This window comes from Pyrus communis, chromosome 10 (genome assembly GCF_041283825.1).
Source record: "Pyrus communis isolate YQ-2024b chromosome 10, ASM4128382v1, whole genome shotgun sequence".
Taxonomy (NCBI): Eukaryota; Viridiplantae; Streptophyta; class Magnoliopsida; order Rosales; family Rosaceae; genus Pyrus; species Pyrus communis.
The window spans coordinates 19,857,820-19,871,409 of record NC_142574.1 but is presented as its reverse complement, the minus strand read 5'-3'; the positions used below and the strand labels follow the sequence as shown (position 1 = coordinate 19,871,409).

At 35.5% G+C, this 13,590-nt stretch overlaps 2 protein-coding genes and 1 long non-coding RNA gene across 17 annotated transcripts; all 3 read right to left on the bottom strand.

The window, feature by feature from the left end:
• Positions 1-257: 257 nt before the first annotated feature.
• LOC148693673 (uncharacterized) lies at positions 258-1,273 on the bottom strand. Of its 2 annotated transcripts, none has more exons than XR_015952778.1 (2): positions 1,083-1,273; positions 258-983 (listed from the first exon to the last, which is right to left on the bottom strand). It is a non-coding gene; the product is annotated as an uncharacterized LOC148693673 (long non-coding RNA). The 2 variants fall into 2 exon arrangements; XR_015952779.1 differs by having other exon boundaries at positions 258-979.
• A 1,506-nt stretch (positions 1,274-2,779) lies between these two features.
• On the bottom strand, positions 2,780-9,821 carry LOC137725929 (uncharacterized). 14 transcript variants are annotated; one of them, XR_015952532.1, is made up of 13 exons: positions 9,487-9,820; positions 9,267-9,328; positions 9,107-9,191; positions 8,864-8,998; positions 7,790-7,898; positions 7,619-7,688; positions 6,717-6,789; positions 5,151-6,622; positions 4,953-5,046; positions 4,560-4,679; positions 4,353-4,454; positions 3,981-4,050; positions 2,780-3,120 (listed from the first exon to the last, which is right to left on the bottom strand). XR_015952532.1 is itself a non-coding variant. In XM_088678330.1 (12 exons), exons 8-12 carry the CDS (start codon positions 5,070-5,072, stop codon positions 3,068-3,070), a joined length of 465 nt encoding a protein of 154 aa, XP_088534456.1. In that variant the 5' UTR covers positions 5,073-6,622; positions 6,717-6,789; positions 7,619-7,688; positions 7,790-7,898; positions 8,864-8,998; positions 9,107-9,191; positions 9,267-9,328; positions 9,487-9,821; the 3' UTR covers positions 2,780-3,067. The 14 variants fall into 14 exon arrangements, 2 of the variants coding, with proteins under 2 accessions (XP_088534456.1, XP_088534457.1); XR_015952539.1 differs by having other exon boundaries at positions 2,780-3,104; positions 4,391-4,457; positions 4,953-6,622; positions 9,487-9,821; XR_015952537.1 differs by having other exon boundaries at positions 4,391-4,454; positions 4,953-6,622.
• Positions 9,822-10,052: 231 nt separating this feature from the next.
• On the bottom strand, positions 10,053-11,922 carry LOC148693672 (UPF0481 protein At3g47200-like). The gene has a single exon (XM_088678664.1). It carries the CDS (start codon positions 11,686-11,688, stop codon positions 10,258-10,260), a length of 1,431 nt encoding a protein of 476 aa, XP_088534790.1. The 5' UTR covers positions 11,689-11,922; the 3' UTR covers positions 10,053-10,257.
• Between the last annotated feature and the right edge of the window lie 1,668 nt (positions 11,923-13,590).

Sequence of the window (13,590 nt, the reverse complement as noted above, 5' to 3'; positions counted from 1 at the left end):
TTATTCACGAAAAATTATAATGAATGAAAGAATATATGACCTTAAGGAGAATGACTTGCATGAAATGCAACCATTATAGTGGCTTCCCGCTACAAGAACATGTGTTAGTTTTTCTACACGCGTCCTTGAATGATTAGCTCGGGATGCCATCGTTGTGGTGTACCGGTGATGTACAAGACTCTGAGATTGCTTGAAGAGGAAGAACATCCATAAAAACCATTGTATCAAATGCTGCAAATTCATGTGAAAGACGAAAGTTCTCAAAACAATTAATCTGGGATAAAAAAAAAATGATATGCTTTGTATCTGGACACTGCTGTGAAAGACATCGCAGCTCCAATTCCCATCTCAAAGTATCATTTAATAGTGGATTCTCAAACTCAGTTAGCTCACCTCTGATATTTTGGTGAGACCATTAAAATATAACGACCAAACTTATACATAGTGACCACCAACTCGCCTACCCAAATCGCGGCGGTCATTATACCATGATGATATCTGATCACGAATATGCCCCATCATTTCCACAATAGGGAGCTTATGGAATGCAAGAACCCAATTATACAACAGTTCTGTAACACCAAGAGTAAAATGGCCATATCGCACTACTTCAAGATATTCACCAACTTGGCATTCTTAACCTGTCACAAAACTACGTGGTCCGAGGTCTTCCGTTTAGTGGTCAGAGGTCTTCTTCCGTTTAAGAATCATCACAAGCTCGTTCAGGCACCATTTGGAAGACACATAGGCTTTTGTAAACACGATGACAGAAGTTATTGTTGGATGGCTTTCTCCAGTTCAGGCTTGATACCTTCTCCTCTGTCAAGATCATTTTCATCTCGAAAAATGTGCGAAGGCTAGCATTTTCAAAGGCTGTATAGAGATGGTCTGCAAAAGTCACGCGAGTGCCTTCGCCCCTGTATCTTAAGAACACGTCATAACTACCACTGGCGGAGGGAGCAAGGGACCAGGGCCCATCCTGACTTGAAAAAAAAAAAAAAGGGTAAAGTACAAAAAATTATCTCAACTATTGGTGTCACGATACTTTTATATCTCATCTTTTAAAATTGACAATGTCATACCTCATCTTTAGACTTTGGTCCAATGTTATATCTTTCGTTACTCGGCCGTTAACTTTTCAGTTAAATGCTGACGTGGCTTGATTTGGGACCCACTTTCTATTAAAAAATTAATAAAATATTATTAAAAACTAAAAAAAATAAAATAATAAAGAAAAATAAAAAAAAAATTTAAATCCCTCTGTTCGTCTGTTCCCCGCCTCTCTCTCTCTCTCCCCATCTTCATCTTCTTCCCTTCTTAATCTTCAACCAAAAAATAAAAAAACAATTTTGAAAACCCATCAATCCCCCTGCGGAAGAAGAAGAAGAAGGAGAAGAAGAAGAAGAAGAAGAAGAAGAAGAAGAAGGAGAAGGAGAAGGAGGAAGAAAAAAAAAGTTTTAAGGAGAAGGAGGAAGAAGAAGAAGAGGAAGAAAAAAAAAAAAAAAAAAAAAAAACTTTGAAAACCCATCAATCCCCCCTGCGGAAGAATCTAAAAGGAGAAGGAGAAGAAGAAGAAGAAGAAAAAAAAAAATTTGAAAACCCATCAACCCGCCCCGCAGAGGGAAAAAAAAAAAATCCAACCCAACCCAGTTCGCGCCCCCCCTCCCCCCCCCCCCCCCCAAAAACACTAAGAAGAAGAAAAATAAGGAGAAAAAAAAAAAAAAAAAAAACCTCAACCCAACCCAGTACGTGTACCCATTTCGTCCCAACCCTCCCCCCCTACCCCCTGCAACCCAGAAAGAAGAAGGAGAAGAAAAATATAAAAAAAAAAAACAAATCCAAAGTGAACCCATTTCGTCCCCCCCTCCCCCAACCCAACCCCCTGCCAACCCCAAATCCACCACTCTCTTCGATTCTCCACATCCTCTTCCGCACCCATCCTCCTCCTCTGCACACCCATTTTCCCGTCGACGGGATCTGAGTTTTTTTGTTTTTGTTTTTTTGGGTTGCAGGAGGGAGAAGAGGGGGGTGCGGGGGGAAGGCAAATTGGAATTTTATTTATTTATTTATTTATTTTTAGGGGTTTGCATGTGGGGGAAGAAGATGAAGATGAGGGGAAGACAAACTGAGGGTGGGTGCGGGGGGAAGACAAATTGGAATTTTATTTATTTATTTTTAGGGGTTTGCATGTGGGGGGAAGAAGATGAAGATGGGGAGGGGGGAGGAGGAGGGACGAACTGAGGGTTATTTTTATTTTATTTTATTTTTATACTTTTTATTATTATTTTAATATTTACAAAAATATTAAATAATTTTTTTTTAGTTTTTAATAATATTTTAATGATTTTTTTATAGAAAGTGGGTTCTGAATTAAGTTACGTCAATATTTAACTGAAAAGTAAACGGTTAAGTAATGGAAGGTATAACATTGGATCAAATTCTAAAGATGACGTATGACATTGTCAATTTTAAAAGATAAGGAATGAAAGTGTCGTGACACCAATAGTTAAGGTAGTTTTTTGTACTTTACCCAAAAAGAAATTATGCATCTTTCTTTTGCTTGGAGTCCTACTTTGAAGTTTTAAAAATCACTCAATCAGCTTATCTCACAGTTAAATTTAATATTTTATCAATAATAATAAGAAAATCAAATTTATAAACCAATACAAAATTTAGTTTGAAATTTTAGTCCTTACTAGCAAAGGACCCCGCGCGATGCTGCGGGTTTTAAAACTGTTAGACATAACAAAAACAGTTGGTGCAAAGTTGTAATAAATAGTTTGAAACAAACAGTTTCTTGACATGTTCATGCTTCAGTAAATAATATTCATCAGCATATGTACAAACCAAATTAAATTTATTAATTTAAAAAATTATTTGCTTCCTCTGCCCAACCCAAATTAATTCATACAAATTTTGCACAACACAAATTAAGAGATCAAACCAAATCTACACAATTCAAATAAGAGATCAAACCAAGCTAATCTTTTTCTTACGGAAAAAGCAGCATACTCTTGGGAGAAAAGTGAGGTACTTAGTAGTGTACCTCTAATCAGACCTCTGTAAATCAGGTTGGCCTTAATTGATCAAACCGCACATGCTTTCTGAAATTTGAAATATCTATCAAAATGAAATCACCCGAAATCAAATTTGAAAGACAAACAATACTAATTCAAATAAGAAATACATAGAGTTCCCAAATAAAGAGCATGGTTCAAGTTAGTGATTTGATTTAGGCACAGAATGCAATAGCAACCTATCTATTTATATAAATTAAAAATATTTAAATGTATACTTCAATAATGTTTACAGTTATTCTCTACTACAAGCAATTATTTTTGTTTAACAGAGTTCATTATTTTGTAAGCAATTATTTGTCTGCAAATTTGAAAACAATTTATTCACTTAAGTTCCTAATCAGAATAACATAAACATTCACATTAATAAAGAACTTGGAAAATGGTATGGACCTCCAACTGTTTACATCTTCCCATCTTGTCTAAAAATAAACACCACATACGGGTTCTTCCACTAGATGAACACTTCATTTTCTATATTCTATTGGGTTCACTTTCTTTTCATTTTTTTTCATTTTTATCATACCGATCTGTGCATTTTTCTGTCAGTATGCCTTAACTTTTGAGTCCCTATATGCACCTGCTTTATTACCCTCTCTCTCTACAGCTTTCCTTTTAAATAGGTTATCATAAAACCATGCTCACTTTCACCCAACAACAAAAGAAACAGAGGAGAAAGGAAGACACCACATTTAATTAATTCATGATTCTGTCTAATTAGCTTTGATTGAACTAGAAAACCTAAATCCTAAGCCCTATATAACAACCTGCATTTAAACTGTCAAATGATTTAAACAGCATTAGGCTAATGATTTTCAAATTTAAACTCTCAGCAATTACGAAGAGTTGCAAGCATCACAATGCATAATTGAAATATTAAAAGAATAATAAATCTCTCCCCACCTGAAACAGTCAGATTCTCATTCTCATCCAAGGCCCTGATGATGTTTAAATACTCTATGGCGTTTTGCACCTCTAAAAGATATCAAGAGACAAAAGGTGAATTGCAGATGAGCAGCAAAATTTAGAAAAAAACACAACATCATTTCAGGAGGAACAATTTGGGGTCAGCCTTGAGCTGCATGTGTGCAGGGTGCAACTAAACCACCATATGCCTCTAAGATAACAAACAGACATTAATAAGCATATGCACTGAATGCTAAGCAATTAGCAAATCTTTAGCTCTAATTAGTTTAAGAAAGTACCGCTACAATGAAAAGCAAATTACAACAATTCTCAATAAGCTTTCAGATCATTTTAGTTCTGACAACTTACATATTTCCATGTGATCTCAAATAATTGGAGAAACTCACTTGATCCATCATCCATGTGATCTCTCTTCTTTTTCAAATGGGTAACCTCCAATCGATCTAATATCTACTGAGTAACACTCAAAGATCAATACTTTAAGCAAAAACATAAGGGGTTCCATTTATTTCCCAAATAAAATCAATGGTTTACATAGAAATTAGAAAAACTGACCAGTGAGTGAAGAATTAGACTATGGCAAAAGAGGCAGGGGTGTCTCCAAGGACTGCATCGAAGCTGGTGGCGTTCAAATCTATGGCGAAGTCGCAAGCTGATGTTCAAATTCCTGATTTTCTGTAATGGTATAATGATGTTTGAGTGAAAAGAATAAACATTAGGCTCATTCATATCTCTATTAGTACAATTAATTTGATTAAATCGTCCATAACTTTCTTACAATAAAGCTCTCTATTTCTGTTTAACCACACTAAAAAGCCTGTTTTTCACTCAATAATCTTGTCAATCCATCTCACCAGTAATTCTTCGAAAAAATTACACACATATTTTAATCAAACACCAACCAAGGAGTTGTCAAATCAGGAAAAAACAAAAAGAGAAAAAACTTACCCAAAAAATAATAGGACCGCAGGAACCTTCGGTAAATGTGAGACTGACCAAGCAAGGAACCAAACCGCAAAATATCCTCTTAGCTAGGAAAACTCTAGCACAGGAACAGAGCCAACCCATAACCAAACGGTTACAATTCCATCCAAAATTAATCAAAACACAGAATAAAAATCAAAACACAGCAATTAGAAAACATACCTCAGTTGTAGAAAATTAACTTCCTAGCGATGCAAAAACAACCGGTGCTCAAACGGAAAACAAAATCAGAAATAGATCCGACCAAAATCGGTGCAAATCAAACATAAACAAACGCAAAAACCGCGAATATGATCTCTTGTCTAGGCTTGGAAGCTACGAAATTGAAGAATCTATTCCTCATATTGATTCTACTTGATATATCATTAGTAGGATCGCTAAATCATGAAATTATCCAAAAATCCTATATCGTAGAAAATTGAAAATTGCAGGTAATCAAAAGCTCAAAAATTTTACACAGAAGAACTAACCTTCAAATAATTAAATATATAATTATGGGAGAAACGATACCTGTGTATGGAGGTGTTTCCATGGAGGGGAGAGAGAGAGAGTGGAAGAGAGAAGCTCCAAAATCGGGAAGAAGAAGCCGCGAGTAGGTTTTTGATTTTTAGTTGCTTCAGCGAAGGAAGACGTGAAAGAGAAAAAGAAGAAAGAGAAACGAAAGATGCTTCTAGCATCTTACGGAACCCACGGAGGTGAACCCCTTTGATTTTCTTTTGCTAAGCAGGAGAAATGGAGGGTGAATCGGTGTTGTAGCTGGTTGCGAGAAAGTGACAGAGAAGTCGATGGAAAAGAAGAGTCCAGAAGAGGAAAAGAAGAGCAAGGAAGCAGGTGGAACACCCCAGATTTTTCAGCCTGCTTCCATTTCACCGATGACAAACACGTGTAAAACATGACGCACTTGAAATTAAACAGACCAAGCAAGGGCAAATTCGTTAGATCACTGTTAATGAACAGTGTTCATCAACTGAGTTTTAGTATATTTGTTTCAGCGAAGGAAGACGTGAAAGAGAAAAAGGAGAAAGAGAGAAACGAAAGATGCTTCTAGCATCTTACGGAACCCACGGAGGTGAACCCCTTTGATTTTCTTTTGCTAAGCGGGAGAAATGAAGGGTGAATCGGTGTTGTAGCTGGTTGCGAGAAATTGACAGAGAAGTCGATGGAAAAGAAGAGTCCAGAAGAGGAAAAGAAGAGCAAGGAAGCAGGTGGAACACCCCAGATTTTTCAGCCTGCTTCCATTTCACCAATGACAAACACATGTAAAACATCACGCAATTGAAATTAAACAGACCAAGCAAGGGCAAATTCGTCAGATCACTATTAATGAACAGTGTTCATCAACTGAGTTTTAGTATATATAACTAGAAAGTTGTGCCCGCGCGTTGCTGCGGGATTAAAAATTGTAAGAAAGATTATGTTTGAAAGATTTAAAGACTATAACATAAAAGATTAATATTATTTACATTGAAAAGGAAATGATGATTTTTACATATGAAAGATTTTATATATGCAGCAGACACACCAAAAGTTGCAGAAGTTGTATTGTATTATCTAGAATAACAAAATATGAGAAAAGTAGTTTACTGCAACGCTAAAAGGTTTTCTCCAGTTCTGTTGATTGTTGAGGAAGCAGCCTAGGCAAGGAAAGAAAAATATTGAAACACATGAAATGAATTTATATGACAGTAGAATTATACCGTGAAGAAAATAAGGATTTTGTATTGTTACCTTTTTCAGCAATTTTACAGCACCTCATCAAACTGTTGTGTGTTTGCCTTTGTGATTTGTTTTGGCTCACTATCTTAGATGTATAACAAAGATTGAAAATGACAAATTTATATTAGATAAAAGATGGTTGAAAAATAGGAGAAAATATTGTTTGCAATTTAAACTAAATACGGTTGAAAAAACGTTCTATATCAAATACGGTTCATACATCTGTCTTTGCAATTTAAACTAAATGGTGTAATACTTAATTGAATGAAGAAAAGATATATATAAACACAAAAAAAAAAAAAAAAAAAAAAAAAAAAGTAATTCAATTTCTTCAAAAAATGAAAAGCTAAAAAAATAGTGTTTTAAGTTCCCAATTCTCACCGTAATGAACATAAAGATATCGTTTTATATGTTCAAAAAATAACAGCATTGAAAAAACTCATTACTAAAAACTTCAATTTGACGAAAACATGTCAGCTTTTATCACATCCAATTAAAGTAGTGCAACAGCACACGGACACACTTAAACATGGAAACTTATATACTATTTGACAATGTAAAATCATGCAAACTCTAAACATTAGAAACGGATTCTAGAAAGTAAAAATATTTCCTTATATATGTTAAAAAAAATTAACAAATTTTCAGTGAATGATCACAGAAAAGGTATAGAAAGGTAACCTAATTTCTTAATTCCAAAAAGGGGAAAGATAAAAAAAAAAAGGGTACTAAGTTTTTAGTTCTTACCATAACCAAAATTATCATATTGTTTTAATTTGAACTCGGGTTGATTTCCGTCATCAACATTAATAGAACCAGTAATTTCAATCCATGTAAGCAAATGATTAAATTCGACTCAATATGACCAATTTTCAATTCAACTAAACCAAAAAAGTAACCACAATCAAACTAACCTCTCCGTCCCATATGGAGTAAAAAACCTTGTCTCCTGTTTTGTCCTTCGCAAAGGATGAACTGTTCACTCTATATACAAAAAGAACACAGGATAATTTTGAGCACCGTTTCAAAAACCATACATAGACAGTATTATATAATAAAATCCAAATATAACACAACGAATGAACCTTAATGTAAGGTACAACAGCCTCCGATTACTTCTCATTTGTCCTTGCAATGAATATGTCAAAAAGACAAATCACCATTGAAAGAGGAATCCTTCTAGTGCATTAATTGCTGCATATTCAAATCTAAAAGGTTTACTCTCCAGAAAATTACTCAACATACTTACTGTAAAATAATCACAAAAAATCTTTAAAAGAATCCATACTATCAGATTATATCATCGCATTTAATGAATTGCTATAGTTGCATTCCCCCGTTAATATAACCAAAGCAGGTTCTTATAGTTACCTATTTATCTTTTTCATAAAAATGAATTCTTTTAAACTTTACACACCAAACATTTTGTCTGCATATGAATCTTTTGGCTTCTAACAGATTAGTGATTAAAAATCTGGAAAACAAACACTTTCGAAATTTCAAACAAAAACATCATTGCTTTAATCACACATGCGCACACGCACACACACACACACGCCTATTCTGAATTGATAAAAGAGAACAAAAATTATACATGCTTCAAGATAGCCATAATTTGAATTATAACCTACAACTTTAGAGGAAATTAAAAGGCAAAATCAAGCCAAGTCTACAATTCAGCCATTAACTCGAAGAATGATTATCCATTTTTAAATAAGTGTGCAATCCAATCAAACCCAACAACCATCCAAAGCAAAATCACACAAAATTAACAGATGTCCAAGCATTGAAAGAATCACCAAAAAGACATGCACTTTGAAAAAGAAGAAAACTTACAGGGCTTTTATGTCTTGTGAGATGTCCAACTGAAGTACTTAATAGTAAAATATTATTATCATCATTGATAACTCTCTTCTATTACATGTTATGAGCCTTCCATTTATTACCCATTTCTTGGGAAAATTTACCCAATTATATTCGAAAGCATGAGACATGATAGTAAAACACAAAAACAAATTCAGAAGAAATCAGAAGATTCAGAACTATTAAAAATTTCAACATTTCTTAACAACTATTTAGTAAGGATCAAAAAATCATGCCATCAATTAAATTTGAGGAAAAAAAAAACTAAATTTAAGTTGAACAAAGGTGACACTTGCCTACCCAGAAATTCAAACCAAATCCCCAAAAATTTAAGTTGAATAGATGATAGCAACGAACTCCGATCTCCATCTCCTTCCAAATCCAAAAGAACCAAAACCCATACAGAAAATCTCAACGATGGGCCAGAATTCCTGAGAAAAATTCAAAAAAATTAGACAAAGATGGTGCTTTTTGCTGAAAAAAAAAAAAAAGGAAAATAATCGATCTTTTCAAATAGAATCGGACTTGAGTGTACGTACCGATATGAACGTTTTGAGGAATCGTGGAAAGAAAGCTGAGGTATGGGTGAATTGGTGGTAGTAACGGTGGAAAGGGATCTGAAGCCTGAAAATTTCATATCTAAAATCACACCTCAGCCTGCAAGTCGAATCAAAACCGTGGAATTTCAAAAGCACTCACCTTAAACACAGAGGTCTTCGCAGGCTTCAAAGAAAAGTCATAAATTCGAAAAACCCGATCTCCTGAAACCGAAAGCAAAACCAAATTAACCATCATCACCCAGAATCCGAAGCTACAAACAAAATCCCCAAAATCACAACCAAAAAATTTGAACAAAAAAACCCATTTATAAATCCAAATTTACACTCCCAAGCACATAACATTCAAAGCAGAGAATTACCCACACCAAATCGGCAGCAGGAAACACGATCTTTTATGGGCTTCAAATTTTCTTTAAATCGAGACCACTATTTTTCAGCAAGAGAGCGCTGCCATCTGTAGCCCCCGACAAAAAGATCTGAACAAATTTGACTAACTTGAGTGTTTTCTGGAAGAAAGGAGACACAGAGAGAACTGGAGATCGGAGAGTGAGGCAAAGAGAGGTTCTCTGGAGATCGGAGAGCGAGCGAGGCAAAGAGAGGTTTGAGAGAAACAAAAGGGTGTGTGAGAGAGAGAGAGAGAGAGAGAGAGATGGAAAGAAGAATCCAGAAGAGGAAAAAGGTTGCGGTTCGCGAAGTACACGCGTGGCAAATGAGGGTAAAATGGACTTTATACTGTAGCAAAACGTAAACAATACGGGAAGCAAGGAAGAAACCGAGGGCATTTCCGACATTTTACTATTTCTGAACAGTGCTGGAACCCAACTGGGTTTTAGTATATATAATGTTAGGAGTCTCTAGTCTCTAGTGTCAATTTCAATGGTTTCATTTTGATGTTCTCGGATGCAAAATTACCAAGACTGCAAGACTCCATAAAATATAATTTTTTTAATTAAAAATTAAAGGTAAAATACAATCTAGATTCATATTTGAAAGCTAAATACTACACACCATCCAAACATATCAGAAATCAGTTAATGGCAAATCAACAAAGAAAAATGATGCAAAATCAAATTAATTGTAACAAATCAAATCCCATAGACCACTTGAGAGATGATCGGCGCACCCTAAACCTACCTCCCTCCGCCATTCCCCTGTGAATCGCCAGATGCACATATGGCTAAAACGGTTTGGATTCCGGTGAGTAGTAAGGCAATTAAAACAGCTGAGGCTGACATAAAAGACCAAGGGGTATCAAAATACTTCAACATAAAACCTGCCCATCGCACGTTCCAAACATTACTGCAGTGCTCATTCACATCCTTGAATAATTGCAGTAAGTAACTCGCATTGATGTTGAAAGCCGCGTCTTTGCCAAGATTTGTGAAGAAATGAGTGACCTCCTCATCGGATCCAAGATAATTCTCGATAATGTTCCTGTCACAGAGGAAGGTCGTATCCGCAGGCGTGCCGATGAGGCAGTTCATGAATACAGCAAAAGTGGTTATGTGCTTGTGGCAATGATTATAACATTGTTCAAATGCAACGAAATTCAGGAGTAGATGGACACTGAAACCGTCGACTGTTATCTGCGGAACTTCTAGCACTCCGTTGCAGAATCTGATATCTTTGAAGCTGGTTGCTTCCCCTTTCTTAAACTTAATTCCCGCTTGATGAAGCTTTTTCACTGATCGGATCAACTCAACTGACTCAAAAGGAGTTTCTTGAGGAGGATCTGGAATATCGGAGATATAAGTCAAGCGAAGTAAATCGAGTAGATGTACTCCTTTTAGATTAAAATATTTCTTCAAGTCTTCATCAGATCTTTGTGCCACTGCGAAATTGAAGAATTTCAAAGAAGCTTTGCCAAGGGATGAGTCATCAGAATCCTTCCTTGAAGGTTTCGATTTATTAAATAACATTTCAAGAACGAAGAAAGGAATTTGGTTCTCTTGCCGAAGAAGGTCTAGCATGAGCTTAGGCAGTAACCAATTCAAGTTAAAAATGGCGTCGTCCTGATCAACGCATGGATCTCTTTCTGATAAACGTTCAACTCTGAAGAAGATTTCGATAATGAAGAGACCATCTAGTACCATCATCTGAACGAGCTCGCTTTTGCTCCAGTTGAGGGTCTCAGAATAGCACCCTCGTATGTCTTCCTCCTGAAAATCTACAAGCTGCAAGTAATCAGCAAGTGTAGGGCCAGTTGATGGTGTTCGAGCAAGTAAGTCGTGAAGATATCTCCATTTGTGTTGCTGCATCATCTTCAGATCTGGCTTGCCGTGGTGATATGGGCCGATGGAGACTATATGCGGGTGGTAGGTCTGGCTGTTGACTTCGACCAACCATTGGGGTACTTTGAAGATGCAGCAAGAACTCATACCAGCTGATGGGCGAAGTAGCCAATCTGTTTTCTCGACTGACTTGAGACTTTCCTCCATTGACGACGTCAGCTGAGTTATAGTAATAGCGTCCGGGGATGCCATTTGAACGACCACATCCCCATCTCTACCTCCATTGTTTGCTGTTGATAAACTTGAGCTTGATGTTGATGGTGAGGTCATTGTTGCTATGTGTATTTTTACTAAAATTAAAGAGAAGTAGTGCTTGTGAAGTTGTCGAATCGAAAAAATTTAAAAAGTACGATTTTTCAAGTCTCGTAAAGAAGAACTTTACGAAAACGCAGAAAAGAAAGCCTTGAGAAGAAGATAACACCGACAGATGCAGTACTATTGCAGCTGGGGCAATTCAAATATCGCAAAAATTTGGGTTTAATTTGAACGGCTGACAAACCGTGGTTAGGGTGAAACCGGCTCACAATAAAATTGGACTCCGGGTCTCAAAGACCCGTATAATTCACAGGTAAAACTTGAGAATTTTTGGGAAGAACTTGAATTTTAAAATTTTCAGTCAAAGCTCGATAGATCAGAGGTGTTTTAGACAGAAAAGCTAACAATTCGGTTAGCAGGTGATGCTGGTTCGATTGGATATGTGTGGTGGCTGTACATCAGGGAAAGGGGAAGTGGAGCTGGCGGTAGGGCCGGTTTTAAGATTTTTGAGTTTCGAGGCGATACTAAAATATGTGCCCTAATTTCATATAAGATTTGTTTTTACATGTAAGACTTCGATAAAATTATACTTAAGAAAACACTTCAAACTCAATAATTTTGAAACATAAAAAAATTATTTTATTTTATAATGAGAGAAGGGAACCAAAAACCCTCGAGTTTACAAGTAGATAGGCTCCATTGATTGGGGAGGGGGGGGTGTCGAGGTCAATATTGGCTCCCGTAAATTTTCAATACCCTAAAGACGTCAATGATGCTTCCATCTCTTGTACTAATTAGTACAAAATTTGATTATCTAATAATATTTAAGGCCTTAATTTCCACGAAAGGGGCATGCATGTATAGAAATTGTGTCCCATTTGAGATAAGTGAACTTTATAGCTAGGCTCCATTGATGAGCATGATAAGCAATACGTGAATTCTACTTCAATGGCTCTTGTATTTGGAGCTCAACAAGCTCTCATCGTCCAACACTTATTGTTCTTCTTGATGTAGTTACGACGTGTTTGTGAGCTTTAGAGGCGAAGACACTCGCTTGACTTTTGCAGACCATCTTTATACAACCTTTGAAAATGCTAGCTTCCACATGTTTCATAAATAGTACTCAGTTCTTGGTCTACTTTCATAAATAATGCTTAGTTCTTGTTTATGTTCATAAATACTACCTAGCTATTGGGTCCAGAGTGTATAGTAATTGATATAGTTTCATAAAAAATGTCTCTTTCTTGGACCAGTTTCATAAATAGTGCTAGTTATTGGTCCACTTTCGTAAATAGTGTCTAATTCTTGGTCATGTTTCATAGATAGTGTCTAGTTCTTTGTCCAGTTTCATAAATAATGTATAGTCGACTTTCATAAACAAGTCTGACCTAGGCCCAGTGCGGGTTGGATGACCGTCGGGACCCCAAAAAATTGGGAACACCAAAATTATTAGAGTAGTATATTCATATATGTTTTCATAAGAGTATACATTTCTTAAATTTTGTTAAATTACAAAGAAATTTAATTAGAGCTGGTAGTTTTTGTTATTTGAAATTAATGAGGAGGTCTTAGGTTCAAAACACCATGTGTGTTTATTTACTTTCCAATTTTTACTTATTTCTTTTCATAAAAGTATAAATTTATAAAATTTGGCTAGATGATAAAAAGGTTTACCCATAAATGGTGGTTTATTTTGTTTAAAATTAACAAGGAGGTCTTGAGTTCGAAAAACTATATCTGTTTTTAATTTCCAACTTTTAGAAGAAAAAAAATTCATAAGAGTTTAAATTTAAGAAATTTAGCTAAATGATCAAGAAGTTTAATCAGAAACAATGGTTTTTGTTGTTTCAAATTAACGAGAGGTCTTGAATTTGAAATGATATGTGCATATTTATTCTTTTCAATCTTTACGAATTT